Here is a 17,187-nt window from a genome sequence, read left to right as displayed (position 1 = left end):
CTATTATTTAGTTCAGCAGCATTTATGGAAGCACTATGCATGTGTTCAATCTTATGTCATTTTAAGAAAAATTCTCCTGAAGAGATGCTTTACTTGCTTGATGTCAACCTTAACATAGAGGAGTAGCCTGATTTTGTGAGGACTATGACAGCTTGTCCAAGAGCCTTTTCTATAGGAGGTTGACACAACTGCAATCACCCTCATCATTTTAGGTAAACTTTTGTCTGAATATCACTCTTTACATATCACCAGCTACCTGCTGAGTTGTGTTTTTTGGCTGGAACTAGGGGGCAGTATGGCACTGACAGGATCAAATGTAAGGAAATCAGAAAGCGAGCAGTAATAGTATTACTTCAAACACAGAGATGATTCTCCTTCCTGCTCTTTATTTAATAGTCCTTAACTCTGCATAATGCAAATATAAAACTAGTAACTTACCTTTCTAGAATGGGGAATATGGACAGAGACTAAGATCTCTTCTGGTGAAATGGTATTGTTACCAACACCATCTACAAAAATATCACTCAGAGGGATCTGTCGCTTTCTTCCTAAAAAAAAAATCCAAAATCCAGAAACTTCTGTACAATTGTGCAATTAACCCACATCAATCATATTTTAATTGGCAAGAAATATCTGCAGCCTTCCTGAGTAACTGCAGAGTTTACAAAACAAATTATCAGTGTTATGCTCTATAAATACAGAAGACTGCTTCATCTTCCATAGTATATTAACAGCAGAGTGCTAAGAAAGTGCCCAGAGATCAATACTTATTCTGTAATTATCTTTTCTTCTACTGCAAGGAGGTTCAGGGAAGACCTTATCATGGTCTACAACTACCTGAAAGGAAGTTGTAGTGAGATGGGGGTTGGTCTCATCTCCCAGGTAACCAACGATAGGAAAAGAAGAAATGGCCTCAAGTTGCATCAGGGAAGGTTTAAATTGGATTCTATAGTTTCTATAAGGTTTCTATTTTTCTATTTGATTCTATAAGTTTTCTTCTCAGTGACACAGAGGACAGATTTCAAAACTAGGGAAAAGCATCAATTACAGAAAAAAATTATCAGGGAGTTGGAGAGGCAGTACACAGCTAATGAAATTGTGAGGTTTTATGAGTGCTTACAGTAACTTGACATGTTCTTTGTTTGCAAATTGTTTCTTTTGCAGATGTGATCTTGAATAAACATGGGAAAAAGATTCTGTAACAAATGCTCAACTGTTGTTATTTCCCCTCTCTCCATGCAGTAGGATCTTGTACCTCTAGCACTACTACAGAAGCAGAAAATTTCCTCTTACCTCTTGAAGCCAGATGGAGCACACAGTTACTGGCTGCCAGAACAGGATTCAAGTCAGAGGTTGATTTTCTACTTACAATGTTTCCACCTAATGACTTGGAAAAAAAGAAAATTTATGTCACCATTCTCCATCATCACATTTTTTTAAGTGACAATATAACATGCACACTGCACATATTGAAAACTCAACGATGTGTTGACAGAAAATTCACTGTTAAAACCAGAATTAAAAATGCAAGTTTTACATGTGGTCAGAAGCAATTTCACATTTACACAATGTAACAATTTTTAATGCAATAACAAGCAACATACAGCAACATTTCTTATCTGTTCTCCACCCAGAGTTCTTAATTGCTGCAAGAGGGCACAGAAAACCTTTGTCTTCTCTTCAGGGAATTCTGAGACTGCTCTTGTCAAGATGTCTTTCACTAGAGAGAGGCTGCAGGCAGCTCCCAGAGTCAATCCTGTAACCAAAAGATTATGAAAGTGTCATGTGCACATTCTTGATTGCCTGAGTTTTAAACTATGCTCAGATTGTAGAGCTAGGAATGCTCATGTGGAATACAAGGGGATATAAGGAGAGGGGCCATTGCATATTAAAGGGACTGTGACCTTTTTACCTTTAGTATATTGAAATGAATTTCATGAAATAATGACATTGAGCCAATGGATCACCATTTTTACTAAAAGGGAAAACTCTTTTCTCCTTCCAGTTGCCCATTCCAGCTGCTTCCCTTGTACCACCTTTGACTGAGTAAATGTTTAGGTGATGTTACTGTTCTGGTTTAGCAAGGAGCAGCTTTTGGCTTAGTAACAGGGGGAGCGGGTTGCAGGGAAGACCCGGTAAAGAGTTTTTGGACTCTCCCCCGGCTCCTGGGTTCACACCCACCTCCGGCCCGGCTGGGCCAATCTGGCGCCTCTGCCAGCACTATTTAGGGGACGGGAATTTGGAATGCGAGGCAGGAGGTGTAAGAGTGATACAAGATGGAGGCGACCACGCGGACCCTTCAGCCAGAGAAGGAGGAAGGAAGGAGAAGCAACAGACCAGAGACTCCTCTGCAAGCCGTGGCGAGAATGCAGCTGTGCCCCTGCAACCTATGGAGATCCGTGGCAGGACCGAGGGTTACCAGCAGCTCCGTGTGAGTGAGCCCGGACGGGAGAGGGACTGTGTGGGGAGGGGCCATGGCCCAGGCCGTGCTGGAGAGCCTGCACGCCGCAGAGCAGCCCCACACGAGAGGCAGAGAGGAGCTGCAGCCTTTGGAGTCAGTGGGCATCGGAGCAGCCCGTGCAGGGCTGCCATGCGTGTGAGTTACCCCACGGACTCGCAGGGAGGACTGGTGTGGAGTTCACCCGTCCTGAGGAGGGACAGACGGCAGAAGCTCTCGGGAACAGACTAACTGAAACCCCCACTGCCTGCCCCCCCGAACCGTTCAGGGGGGGACAAGGTAAAAACCCCGGGATCAGGGCTCTGAGCCCGGGAAGAGGGGAGGGGTGGCAAGAAGGTGTTCTTCAAAAGGCTGGTTGGACTCTTCATTGATGTATTACTCTGTGTTGTTTCATTTGGGTTATGTTTTGGGTTTTTGGGGGTATGTTTTAGTTGATGTTGCATTAAATTATTTTTCTGTTTTCTTCCCCAAACCGAGTGGCCTGGTCTGTTTTGTCCTGAACCTTAAGCGGCAATTAAGCTCTCCCAGCCCTTGAGCAATTCTCAGCCTCTTCGGTACTTTGTACTTTGTACGGTGGTCTTTGTTCCCTGATGGGCCTAAACCAGTTAGTTACCAGACAGTTACACACAAGGTGAGTCAGCTTCAAAATGTGTTCATCAGGCTTTTCCTGATTTTAAACATGATTTTCCTAATATTTTGATCATTCTTTGCATACATACATTCTAGTTATTCTCCTAAGGTATGGGTACGTAGCATATGCAAAAAAAACCGAAACAGCTCTTTCACTGAATATAGTATTCCTTTTCCCCACTAGAAAGACAACCTATAACTACATGCACTTATATGAGTAGTTAAGACTTTTTTTTTAAGATTCCACTTTTTAAAAATTGCAATACTATAAATTGGTAAACAGTGGCTTTCTACCCAAAATTATTAATAGACTTTACTTATGTAATGTATAAATGTTTTGAATGAACACTGGAATTCAATAAAAAATATAAACCAAAATATAGATATGTTTTAATGGATTTGTATTAATAAAGCAAAGCAATTCTAAATTTCATGTATTTAAAACAAAACTCTAATCAAAACATATTTTGCATTTAAATATGATTAAAGAGAGGAAATACTATTTCTGCCTGGCAAGCTAAATTGCATCTCTCTTGTTTTAGAACTATAGATGTAAAAAAGCAGTAAACATTCACCCTGCTTCCTTTCAATTCCGAACTACTTTTCATATAAGAATAAACTAGTCTGACTAGAACTGAATGACTAATCTGAAATGAAAACAATACTCTAAGTGCAATGACAGAACTGTGAAGTCCAGTTTACCACGTGAAAAATGTGGCATCAGGCATATATCAAGTAATTTGCAACAGATAGAGAGTTTGACTTTGGCAGTAAACTTGCACAATGTAATTTATATTTAATTAATTTAGTCTATTACAGTAAGTGTACATCTATTTCTAGTTGTATAGTGGTTTTGCCTGGGCCAGGTTTTTTGGTAGTTGGGGGGGCTACAGGGGTGGCTTCTTTAAACACAGAGTTGCCAGAAGCTTCCCTTGTAGCTCACAGTGTTGGGGCCAGTCAGTTCTAAGCTGCACCCTGCACCTGACCCAGGCCTGGCCAATTAGTGATAGAGGTAACGCCTCTGTGAATAATATATTGGAGAAGGGGAAGAAGTAGTTGTAAAACTGCAGCAGCAACAGGGAGGGAGAATGTGAAAACATCTCTGCAGACACCAAGGTCAGTAGAGAAGGAGGGGGAGGAAGGTTCTTAGGCACTGAAAAGGCTCCCCTGTGATATGTGGTGAGGACCATGGTGAAGCAACTTGTCCCCCTGCAGTCCATGGAGGACCACTGGGAAGCAGAGACCCACTCGTAGCCCTTCCATGCAGGACTTAGGAGTCCGTGGGGGAGGTGCCCACACTGGAGCAGGTTTGCTGTCAGGACTTGTGATCCCATGAGGGACCCAGGCTGAAGCAGTCTGTTCCTGAAGGACTGTTCTCCCGGTGAGTGATCCACGCTGGGGCAGGGTGTGAGGAGCTGCCCCCATGGGAGGCCTCATGCTGGAGCAGTTCATGAAGAGCTGCAGCCCACGGGAAGAACCCACGCTGGAGAAGTTTGTGAGGGACTGCCTCCTGTGGGAGGGACCCCACAGTGTAGCAGTGGGAAGTGTGAGGAGGCCTGCCCCTGAGAAGAGGCAGCAGCAAAGTCCATCTGTAATGAACTGACCGCAACCCCCATCCCCTGCACCACTGGGGGGGAAGGAAAGGGAGTCCTGGGAAGAGGAGAGGTGGGGGAAGGTGTTTTTAAGACAGTTTTATTTCTCATCTCCCTGCTCTTGTTGTTTCCTCAATAAATCAAACCTTTTTCTCTCTAAGTTGAATCTTTTGCTTGTGACGCTAAGTGCAGAGCGATCTCTCACAAGCTGTTATATTTCTCTCTCTCTCATGGCCAGTTTGGGAGGGGGAGTGATTTTATGACTTGGTGGACATCAGGCTAAACCACTACAAGTTGTTATTTCTAATTTCAATATAATTTATTTAAAAACTAAAACCTAGTCTAACAAGAAATTTCTCAAAGCTTATCTTAAACACATAAATTGAGGTACAAAATTTTAAATCTACAATAATTAGTGCTGCCATGATTCAGAACAAGATTAGTTCATGCACATGAGCTCTGCCAATTTAATCACAGGTTTTTCCTGATGTAGATAAGCATGTGATACTGCTAACTCTTTCTGTGGTTCTGTATGGGTGTGTCTGTGCTATACTGCATAGAATGTTACGGAGATCACAAAGCAAATATTCCATGACTTAGCACCAGAACCAGTACCCACAGAATAATGACCCTTGCATAATTCTGACTAATGGGGCCCAAAATAACATTGCTGGTGAGTACTGCACTATGTCACAAAGGAAAAACTGTTTAGTGCATGGGGATGATGGCCACAGACACTTCGACCTGGGAAGGGACCAAGTGGCACAGCACTTCACACCTTCAGTACTATTGAGTGGAGCAGCATGCCTTTCCGCAGAGGAATCTCCTGGGTCTGAACAAAGTCTACTGACCGTCATCTGTATATTTCACCACGCTGAGATCTGGGATCCTTGCAGGAGCAATAACAACTGGGTGAAACGTGCCTTTGAACTTCATCTCAGGTCCTATGAGATAGGAATGGACTTAGACAAAAGACATTTTCCATAAAGACAACTTCAACATACTGGAAAGTGAGCTCAAGAATGAAAATTAAAAAATAATTATAAATGTAGCCCCACTCCTCCCATGAACACTTGAACTATTGTCAACAGGAGCCATTCTGATTGTATACATACCCACACTGGTGTTCCCAACCACAAGAGGTGCTTTGGGATGAGCAGCTTTTAGATCCAGTAATTCATCTAAGGTTACAGGAGAAATCCACGTCATTCGCTCCCCACGAAAAAACAGAGTTGTTTTTGGTTGACTTTCAGCCATTCTCTAATGAGGAAACATAGCAGATTTAAATATTTAGACATATATACAAGTTTCAGGTCTAACAAACACTAGGCTGAAAGTCTAAATAAATCCTTAAACAATGGCATTCCTACTTAATCCTTCAAAACCCATGACAGAAATGGGATTATTATGCTGTCCCTTTCCACAGCAGTGAATTTCTAGACTGTATGGGTGAAATGTCTTCAATCAATTCCAGTGGCTAATAAATGAGATTAAAAATACTTAAGGAGGTGTTTGCACATTTTTTTCTTGCTTAGAAGTCTCCAATGACACTGGCAGCAAAATCCCTTTCTAAATTAAGCATGCATGCAAGTGAATGTCTCTGGCCCCTCTAGCATTATTTACTGTTCACTTGTAAAATAGCTTGTGAACTAGTGGTGGTACAAATATGTGGTCAAGAACCCCTATGCCACAGTTATCAACATTTCTTTGTAAGGAGCCAGCTAGTTACAGAAAATTTGGCTTTGAATCTATAGATTGACAATAATGTAAAGCAATCAGCTTTCAGTTTTTCTAGGGCAAATATGGCTGTCAACAATTAAGGATGCGTGACACTCCATTCCAGTGCCCTTATTTCATCTGTGTATATCTCAGTCATGCTTTAATCACTTGGGCTAAACACTCTCTGGTCTAGGTGGCTATCTGAGGCTGACAGAAAAGTCCAACAAAGCTATTAAGCCACAAACTGGGGAAAATGCATTGCTGAACTAATGTTGAAAAGTATTTGCTGAGAAGTATTTTGTCGTGGTTCATCCCCAGCCTGCAACCAAGCACAATGCAGCTGCTCACTCATTCCTCCCTTCTTCCAGTGGGGTGGGAGGAGAATCAGAAAAAAAGTAAAACTCAAGGGTTGGGGATAAGAACAGCATAGTAACTGGATTTAGATTAAAATATGATGACATCTCATGAACTACTGCTAAGTAGGACTTTAGAATGGGTTCTGAACCATGGACTACCAAGGAAAAGACGAAGTTAAAGAACAATATGCGGCAAAAATTACCATTAGTTCTGGAGGAAATATAAGCTCCTGGGTGGGATCTAAGGGCTGGAATTCATCTGTTGAAAATAATCTGGTGAAAACCTTAAAAAGAAAGAAAATAAGCAAAGACCAAGAAGTTTCTCTCGTCATTAATTCCATTTAAAAAATCCAATAAACAAAGCAAACCCAAAACTAAACCATGAGTGACTGAAGTCAGTTCTAATAATGCTCTGATTTCTTGCATGATATGATGATCACTGCATGAGTAGACCTGAGACTATTAATATTCCCAAACTTGAAGAACTGCTCAAATCTCAGCTCTGGAGATCCAAACTACCTTATACCAGCTATATACTACATCATTGCTGCCTCATTCAAATATACAGGAAGAATCCTGAATCTTTAGAAATATCTCTAGAATAGAAATATCTTTAGAATTTTCTTGTGAGGACTAATAAAATACCTTATTTTACAAATAATACAATGTAAGGTGAGTAAACTGGAGACTAAAAATGGCAAACCGTACTGCATTCACTTTAATTACAAGTAAAAAGCCATGCAAGATTATTTCTATAAATTTTATATCTACATAGGACAGGTAAAATAGTTAAAACCCTACCTTCTTTTCCTTGCCAGATAAATCATCTTCCTGATCCAAGCAACACTTTCCATTTGCTTCCCTTTGACAACAAATGGATTCCTAAAGTACAAATATTCTATTAGTGAAATATAGCCCAGAATGGTAATGAGTTAAAGACTGCTTAAACCAGTCAGAGTGTCTCTTTGTATTTCAATAAAGTTCTAGATGAATTTTAATAATAAACTACTTTGGAAGGATTACATGTTAAAGAAGTGATATTCAAAAATAACTTAAAATCATCAGATATTGCAGTCCTTAATACAACAGAACTCATACTATATGAAATTCAATTGACTTTTTGAGAACACACATAGATTATCTCTTAAACCCACTGTTTATTCTCTCATTTCTTTCACTGTATGTTTCTGACATTACGTAATCGATTACTAACCACGTTAATCCAAACTGTGCTCTTATTTATGCCAGTACTGACCCACAGTAAAGCATACGGTGTTACTTCAGATTACTCTTCATAATCCAAGCTAGACACCAAGTTAATTTGTGTTATTTTTTTTGTAAAGGGTTAGGCCACTACACACCTTACTCAGACCTACATCTCAGAGGAAAGATATGATCTTAATTAAAATCTTGATGCTTTGTATACATATAGGCTTTGTATACACTAATAGACACAATTTACTATTCCTGTGATCATTACTTCTTACCTTACAGAAGGTTTTACAGGCATCTAGGATTGGCCTGTATCCAGTACAGCGGCATAAGTTCCCTGAGAAAAAGGCAATCAGTAAGAAAAAACTTTATACTGAAGCAGGCAGCTTTAAAAGGTCCTTTATAAGAGGTTTGCATTTTTGAAGCTTTTGGAGAGCTAACACTTTTCCTTAAGACAAAAAAGATCAGTGTTACAAGACTTGGAGCCTTGCAGCTCCGGAGGAAAAAGGATACCGTTTCAAGAGGGGTATGAAATGCTGCACTAGAAGGAATGCTGACTACAGCTTAGTATAGAGGAGAATAAGAGATTGTACAACATTCTTCACCTATCAAAACGTTTATCTCCTTCACCCTGACTTATAATAGTGAAGGAGGTCAGCATTACACATCCATTTAAGTTCATGTCATAGTAACAGGAAATGTCTTTGTCCTCACTGTTAATCTAGAGCACAACAGATGACAGAAGACTATTTCACCTATAATAAATGCTCACACTTTCCCTTAGTAAAGATGGTCTGCATCTCTCTACCTCATTTGACTGTTTTATTGCTACCAGAAAGGGGCCGATCTTGTGAGGCTTATGACATTTTCTACTCCAGATGTAACAGGGTATCAGAGATGTTCAGATGCAGCTACTTCTCCAATGTAACATCATTTTTACACATCTGATTCAATGCACTTCAAAAGACACATATAAGGATGTTCTGAACACCTGTCCCTGAAACAATCCATAGCTCCATGCTTCATTTTCCAGAAGAAAAGAATGACAGGGAATACAAGGCCTGTACCCAGTAGTAACTCTGCTGGGAAGCACAATTTGTATGGAGGACATACATGCATGCACGTGTAGTCACACAGACATGCACTCAACATACACAAAATATCTGATGAAAATGGTTCAAGGACATATCTACAAATTAAAAAGTGGCAATACTTACCAGCCAGAGCTGCAATCATCTGGTCTGAAGCTGGTTCTGGGTGGTTTCTTAGCAAAGTGTATATGGACATCACCATTCCAGGGGTGCAGAAACCACACTGGGAGCCATGGCACTTGGCAAGCCTTTCCTGAAAGGAAACACTGCAAATGGTGCTCCTTCCAGTGTACACCACCACTCTATTGAACTCTCTTTTAAACAGGAGATGCCACACCAAATGTTGTTTTCATAGTAAATTAGATGTTCTAAGCAAAACAATTTAAGCAATCTCAAATAAGAATGATTACTTTGTGCTAATTACTTAATCTTCAGTGGACTTTTGTCTTTTTTGCATTCACACTAAAACATCAGCTAAAGTGGCATTGTCCAAGATGGGCCATTGGCCCAAACAGAGCATAAATCTGATCCACTCTTACATGCCAACTACTTCAACAGGTTGTCAGCATTAAAGTAAAATCCATTATAAGCTGTATCTCACCAGCCGTAATCAATCATTCATCAGAAACTTGTGTTGTCTTGTTATTATTTATCAGGGAGAATAATTATCATATGAAATTCCCATGCCCTAAAAGTACTGCCACACAAGCCAGACCATACTGTAATTTCACCTGAACAGGATGGATCCTGGTTTTTGTACTTCCAATTCCTTCCACTGTGGTCACTGCTGCACCATACAAGGAGCAAATGGAAACCAAACATGCATTTGCTGAATAATGTCTTTGGAACATAAAAGAATAAAGAACATGAATATTACTGTAATTGAAATTTGTAATTAATGAATATTATTTTTCAGTTAATCAAGACATAGTTTATAATTAAAAAGCAGTCATCATAATTTGGAATGAGAAGAGAATAAGATTTCTAGAAGGGATCACTTACTACCTGTGTCTCTAGTTATCAGTATAAAAACCGTATCTATGAGGACAGTTCTATAGCACTTATTTCTTCCTTAATATTTCAGACTTTTCTAACTGACCTATTGTCTTTCCTGCCCACAAGCAACCCGTCAAGTGTGCTTTGGAGGAAAAAGATGGGGAAAGGAGGATTGGTGTAGTCATTTGAAGAAAGTAAAGAATTATTGCTGCAAATTTATAATAACATTTCTGACTCAAATGAAATTCTGATGTAAAATAAACTTATTTCTAAATAACTATCAAAACTAAAATTCTTCAAAGCTTTTTAACATTAGCAATAAAACATTTTGGTTTACCATAGCTTAAATGTTTCAGGTGTCATTCTGACTGTTTTAATTTCAACATTTGTAACTCCAAATATTTGCATTTGCATTGCATAACAATGTAATGCAATTGTCAAAAAGAACAACTAGAACATTTTGGCTTTTTCCCCACCTAAAAAAATATTCAGTTACCAATGATATGTTACCATTTAACAATCTGACTGCAGTTCTCTCAATTTGTAAGTAATTTATTCCAGTTTTTAGCTTAATGGAACTCTGGCCTTGAGTTTCAAAGTCCTTTTTGCAGGTGAGTTCAGCATTAAAGTAGAATTAAAGACTCAAACTCCTGCCTGACCGATCTTCCTGTCAATCATTTGACAGAGCTGCAGGCAGCAGTCACATTCCAAGGGACAATACAAAGGCAGTTAAATGTATGCCTCCTGAAAAGAAAACTCCTTACAGGAGCTGTCAACATATATGAGCAAATTAAGCATTTGAGTACGGTGTTTCAGCAAATTTATAACATCTGGACTAAGAGTATTTTTTGTATAGCATTCTCGTTTGGATTAAAGCGAACCTTCCTTTTACTATTACATATAGATTTTACAACTTTGGTTTTACAGTTTCACATCTGGAAATGGTATCTACAGTCAAAAAATTCTGTGTGGCTTTCAAAATTTTCCATTAAGAATACCGTATCTTCTTCAAAGCTGGCTCATAAGTTGATATCATCACTGTGCAGGCACCACAGCCACCTCCTCCACAGCCATACTTAGTTCCTGTGAGACGGACTGAAAATGCTGTCATTAGGGAAAACGTTGGATCAAAATTTTCAGTGAAAGTAAGGGTGAAAGTAAGGAATAACATGACTAAAATCCTGCTCGCAGGAAAACAGAGAATTTGGTTCTGACTTCTTTTGGAAGAGAAGTTTCAACAGAAAGTGAAAAAATAGTTTTCCAAGTGAAACTATGAAAGGAATAAATATGTAATGGGCAAAATATCTGAGGCTCCAGTGGAACACTAAAACCAATATCCCTGTTTTTCCCAACAGGTCCATTTATTGTCAGGATATTAACCTTGCATCTCATCTGAAAGACCATACTTACGAAAGAACTGCTTGTTTCTATGAATCTGGATCAGTGGCCAATCTGAAGATGTGAACTTACAAACAGCTGATTTAATGTTCTACAGCTACCAAAAGAAAGATGCCTTACTCTCAGTTTCTTCCTTCCTCTTCCCAACATTATCTGCTCCAAAACTCAAGACCTCTTGCACCATGTCTTTTTCTCAACAGTCCCCTTCATGAACTGTCTAATGACAATTAGCAACTGAGTCCCTAATCCATCTGAAAGCCTCAGTTTTTCCTGGGTTAGTTTTCTGCTGGCTTAATCAGTATAATTAGTACAGAGAGATGTGAGAAAGTCCATGGCTGGCAGAAGGTGCAGAAAGAGAACTGTCCACCAGGAACCAGGAATGAAGACGATGAAACAGGATGTTTTCTTTTCACGCCACATTGTCAAAAGAAAAAAATGTTGAAGGTTAGCATTCTTCACTTGCAGTAAACCTCTGAGATGCTACCACTTTTTTCACTTGTTAGGTGCTTTACTGAGCCCTTCAGACATCCTAATCTGTCAGATCATGCAAATATATTTTAAGATACAGTTATTTCCCTTCTTCTTGCACTTTTTTACTTCTTAATTTACAACAGGCCTTCCAGTTATTAACAGTGATCAAATGTGCCAATTCCTACAGCATTTAACCTCACAAAAATGATGACAGGATGCTTAGAGAGGTATTATACTGTACCTTGCAAGTGTAAAACACCAAAAGATGACAAAAGTCCTTACACTCACGCAATCGTTTCATATTATGACGAGTTCAGCAACATCTGCAAAAGATATTCCTGTGCTATACTTTCGTTCCTTGACATTGCTTTTTTCTCTTTACCAAAGCTAGCTGTTCTTCAGCTACATTAACTCAACTATATGTGGAAGATTGCTATCAACAGAATCAGTTCCTGTAGAGGCATGCTGTGAAAAGGATCAGTTCCTGTATCTGACTAACAAAATGATCTCCCATACAGCTGGGAAGGTGCATCTCAGGGAATAGCACAGCATCATATAGACACAAGCAACAGAGGGCAGGAACACTACAAGTTGACATTTTAACAGTATGGAGAAATCAACTATTTCCTGAAAAAGGTTAATTTTATCCTCATTTTATAAGCAGGGTACAATGATGCAGAAAAGTGAAATGATTTTTCAAGGGATCAGAGCAAGACAGTGCAGAATTATATTACCTCACTCACCAATGCACTTCAACAAATGAAGTACAACTCTTGTGGCAGGCTGGTACTGGGATACTTGGTGGCTGTTGGTCTCTTGTCCCAAGTAGCAAGCAATAGGACAAGATGAAACAATCTCTAATTGTGCCAGAGGAGGTTATGAAAAGTCCCTTCACCAAAAGAGTTGTCAAGCATTGGGAACAGGCTGCACAGGGAAGTAGCTGAGTCACCGTAGATGTGACACTTAGGGACATGGTTTAATGGTGGAGTTGGTAGTGGCAGGCTAATGGTTGGACTTGATGGGTCCTTTCCAACCTAAATGATTCTATGATTCCACTTCTTATAGTCCAATTGAGTCTGAAGTTCAAATTACTGAAGATTAATTTCATAAGCACCATAACTACAGCAACCTATCCTGCTCCAGATTCCTTCTTATGACTGGCCAGTAACAAATGTGGTTTTACTTGTTTTTCTTTTGAGACAAAGATTCACTCTTTTCCATGTGAATTCCACAGTATATAGTACATCACTTGCCTTGTGGGGGTATGTTTCATGAGACAGTATTGGAAGCTGCAAAAAGGAGATATTCTGCTCTTCCCCACATTTGCTCTCTGCTCCTGCCTGTGAGTCCCTAAGCGTTCAGAATATTACTCAGCAGGTTCATGAACACTACAAATAAGCCTGTGTTGCAGCAGATTTTGGAAACCTGCTAAGACTTCAGAGCAGACAGGCCTCTGAAACAACAAAGAGAAAGAAAGGAAAAGATCAGAGCAAGTGCTGCACAATTCATAGCAACCCAGAAAGCCACTGAGTTCTCATTAAGCTGGCTGAAACAGAGAAGAACCTAGTCTGCAAAGACAAAGCTGCCAGGGTGAGAGCTCTAGCTCTCCCAACTTCTGCCTCATCTGACTAATTTTTTTTTCTTTTTTAAAAACATACTTGTTCCTATTGATTTACTAGAAAATGCGGGATTTGAGTTTAGAAAACTCTTTGGAGTTATCATAAAGAAAAATAGATTACCTCAAAATTCCAGCAGGGTCTCATCACAAGATCTCCCCTTCATGGGAGGGAGACTTTACAGACTTGGAGATTTCTGTTCTGTCTAGCTTTTTGTACACTGGCCAAACAGGTTACACACATCTACATCGTGCCTGATGGCATAACTCTGTTTAGAAAACTAGGCTAAAAATACTGTTTATCCCTGAAGAGTATTTGACACATCATTTAATCTGATTGTTTTATCTTAAGGGAGTCACAACTTCCTTAACCTAGTAAATCATCTTTTCATTACCATTTATGAGAATTTTGCTCAAGTAAGGCTTTCAAGTAAGTGACTTGAGGAAGCAGACCAGAAAAGGATACGTCTCTTCCGCAGGTAAGACAAAAGCATTTGTTCTGGATCAGCATTTTTCTCTATTATCTGCAGTAAGAAATTAAAGAAAAATAAGGTTTAACTAAGAAACGAAGGCTTTTCAAAACTGGGGGAACAAACTACATTCCCACAAGAGCCAAAAGAGAATCCTTCTCTGGCCACCTCTTACAGGACTATGCTCATTGCCAAAGACCACATTAGAGACTGATTCTGGAAATTCCTTCTCATGTTTCCAGGGGACCTTGCAACTACCAAAAATAACTGCAGCTCAGTGAAAGGTCATACTTCAATCACACTAGAAATAAAAACAGTTGAACTGTAGCATTGCATAAATAAATAATGATTTGCAGATTTTAGAGTCTCCCTGGCACTTTAACCTACTGGGATGTACACCAGAAGCAGCCTATAAGGCTACTAGCAGGAACCAACTTTATTCTAGTATTATTTATATAAACTTTCACTTGCCATAAGAGACTAACAACAGAGAGCAATAGAAATGCCTACATTCTTGATCAATTACAGTATTTCTTACTCCATTGCTAAGAATTAACTAGTTTCTTCCAATTCCATTGAATTAACTAGTTTTATTCTTGCAATAGTATCTTTACATCAGCCAGCAGTGCACATTTTAGTGCCTGAGTCTCGCTGACTTTCTGTTGTGCATCTGAAAATGTCACCTCTGATGCCTCATCTCTTATACTGTCAAAGACAAGAAATCAGTCATGTACAAACGAAAAACTAGTTTCCTCATCATCCAGATTTGATACCCAAATGCACGTCCTTCAGTTGGAGGTAGTTCCCCCCCCCCCCCGCCTCCAACACAGCTGAGCTAGTTAAAAGGAGATGATGTAATCACCTCTGCTGCTTCTCCCTTTCTAACAGCACTTGCTGTACGCAGAAGAGTCTTAGCTAACTGAAGTAATAGTTGCCCAGCAAAATGGGAAGGAATACTTTTGGAGGCTTCCCTTTCCGGGCAACACTTACCTTCCTCCCGTTCACATAGAACACCAGCTCCTGAGCCCCCGCCGCCCCTTGTGGAGGCATGGTGCCGCGGCGCCCTGCGGAGCGGCGGGCGGGCGTACCGGGCCTGCAGCCGCAGCCCCAGGGCGCGGGCAGCGGGCGGCGCGGCGCGGGGCGGGGCCCACCGTGACCCAGGGAAGTGCCGCTCAGTCACGGCCAAGCCTCGGAGCGCCACCGCCGTTCAGCCATCGAAGGCACACCCGGACGCACCTCGCACCCTCTCAAAGGATGTACGCGTTCCTCTAGAGCCAAATGCCAACATGAGCAACGTAAACGTGAACGTTGTTACACTCTAGCAATACAATATCCAAAGGTAATTTTAAATTATGATAAAAACCAGCAATGTGGTCGTCGTGGGTTTACACAATCAACATTTTCCCCTTCCTATTTAATCTACGTACGTAGAATTAGTTTTCCTAAAAATTTCAAACCAAAATATTTATTAGTTGTAAACTAAAATGTTAAATATAAAAAAAATACATTGAATAAATATGAGAAAAGGCAACTTTGAAGCTAGAAAAAAGTTCCTCAGCAAAATAATCCCTGTGACAGCTATAAATTAATTTTTCTCTCTGATATCATGAGCTGGTTTTACATCTTTTTCCTGGCAAGAGAGTCTATCAACTGATATAGTAAAAAAAGCACTTTTAGTGAAGATTCATCATGCAATGTTATATTACTTATGCATTGCCTAAGTAAGCGACCATTTTGCAGAACAATTAACTGCATCCTAGAAAAATAACAAAGTACATTTTCTCTGTGTGTAGAACACCAATTTGAGCAACAGAACCAGTAGGGACAGAGAAAATAAGAAAAGAGCAGTAGCGACCATACTATGATTTCAGATTTACTTCTGTGCATCTTCAGGTTATTTTCTTTATCCTTTGTTACTTTCAAAGTTATGTATTCTAAAAGGAATAGAAGAAACTAAGGCACAAAGCCCATGGCCTTACATTTTTATTGAAAATTACATGCTTTCCTTTGGAACATGGTAGCAGTTCAGCTGGTAAACCCTGAGGCTGGCTGGAGTAACAGGATCTTCACTGGAAAAATAATTAAGATAATCTCCAAAAATATTATCTTTTTTTTTCCTGAAAAAAAAATGAAGCAGATGATTCTGTTTCTAGCTTTCAAACCACAGGAAATAGAAAAAAAATACCATTCAAAAAGCCTGTGTTTTGCTACTGCAGTGCCAGCACAGAAAACATAAGTTGTAACAGATACATCTTTGAGATTTCTAAAGACATGACTGATTATGTGGATAAACAGTGAAAGCTAGCAAGAACATTTCCATTTAAAAAACAGAAATAATTACAAACTTGGGAAAAAATAAAAAAAGTATTAAAATATTCTATGTGTAATTCTTTTTAAAATAGCATTGAATCAGGATAGAATCTATCTTCCCATTTCTGCACCTCTTCGTAACAGTCCTTGCCAATGTAGGGACATACACAGCACATTTCAGAGACAAAAAGTGTGATTGCTGAAACTTCTCAGATAAACTTCTCTGTTTTGTAATACAGATCCAATTGCCTGGGTAAATTTAACATTGGAAGAATTTTCATACTGATGGAATACTTTTTTTTCCTATGAAATTCTGTATGAAAAAACCTTGCTGTCCTTATTGCTGTACATTTAGAATCTTTGCATGGTGTCTTTAACTGGTGACCACAGATAGACCAGTTCTCTATTTAGAGGATAAAGGTCCTTCACGTTAACTGTCTCGCTAGCGGCATATTTAACTTGAAATTCATACGTGGAATGTTCCATGGGATCTTGGGGAAGCTGCCTTGAGGCTACAGGCTCTCATTAAAAAACACAACAGAAAACAGCTGCAGTATTACTTAAGTATTTGTAACCAAAGTTTTGTCCCTGGAGTGGTTTTGCCGCAGTTGACTTGATATCCCGAGCATGACGTCAGCGTGGGATTGCATGGCACGGCCATGCTCCTTTGCAGCAGCTGGGGAAAGTTAACTCTATCCCCGCCAAAGGTTCAAGGCTTACATGTAGAATGGACACATCTGAAAGCTACATCCAAGAGTACGTTTTCATATGCACAGCTGAACTATTTTTCTGTTAAAACATGCATGGAACATTCTGGCAGCTCACAGGGACAGGAGAAAGATGTAGGTTCCTCTTGTTGAACTTCATGA

The 17,187-nt window shown here is 39.7% G+C and overlaps 1 protein-coding gene across 2 annotated transcripts in view; it reads right to left on the bottom strand.

Annotated features, from left to right (window-relative positions):
- The window catches only part of AOX1 (aldehyde oxidase 1), a 40,924-nt gene extending 25,811 nt beyond the window's left edge, over positions 1-15,113 (bottom strand). For both annotated transcript variants that reach the window (XM_062002376.1, XM_062002377.1), the window contains exons 1-13: positions 14,999-15,113; positions 14,005-14,062; positions 11,053-11,149; positions 9,790-9,898; positions 9,185-9,311; positions 8,243-8,304; positions 7,557-7,637; positions 6,959-7,039; positions 5,796-5,940; positions 5,532-5,624; positions 1,605-1,756; positions 1,294-1,387; positions 439-548 (exon numbers count right to left, since the gene is read on the bottom strand). In XM_062002376.1, the coding sequence (XP_061858360.1) occupies positions 439-548; positions 1,294-1,387; positions 1,605-1,756; positions 5,532-5,624; positions 5,796-5,940; positions 6,959-7,039; positions 7,557-7,637; positions 8,243-8,304; positions 9,185-9,311; positions 9,790-9,898; positions 11,053-11,149; positions 14,005-14,062; positions 14,999-15,058 (1,269 nt within the window). In that variant the 5' untranslated portion in view covers positions 15,059-15,113. The remainder of the gene's footprint in view (positions 1-438; positions 549-1,293; positions 1,388-1,604; positions 1,757-5,531; positions 5,625-5,795; positions 5,941-6,958; positions 7,040-7,556; positions 7,638-8,242; positions 8,305-9,184; positions 9,312-9,789; positions 9,899-11,052; positions 11,150-14,004; positions 14,063-14,998) is intronic.
- Between the last annotated feature and the right edge of the window lie 2,074 nt (positions 15,114-17,187).

The sequence above is a fragment of the Colius striatus genome, chromosome 9 (genome assembly GCF_028858725.1).
Source record: "Colius striatus isolate bColStr4 chromosome 9, bColStr4.1.hap1, whole genome shotgun sequence".
Lineage (NCBI taxonomy): Eukaryota > Metazoa > Chordata > Aves > Coliiformes > Coliidae > Colius > Colius striatus.
This window is presented reverse-complemented; position numbering and strand designations above follow the sequence as displayed.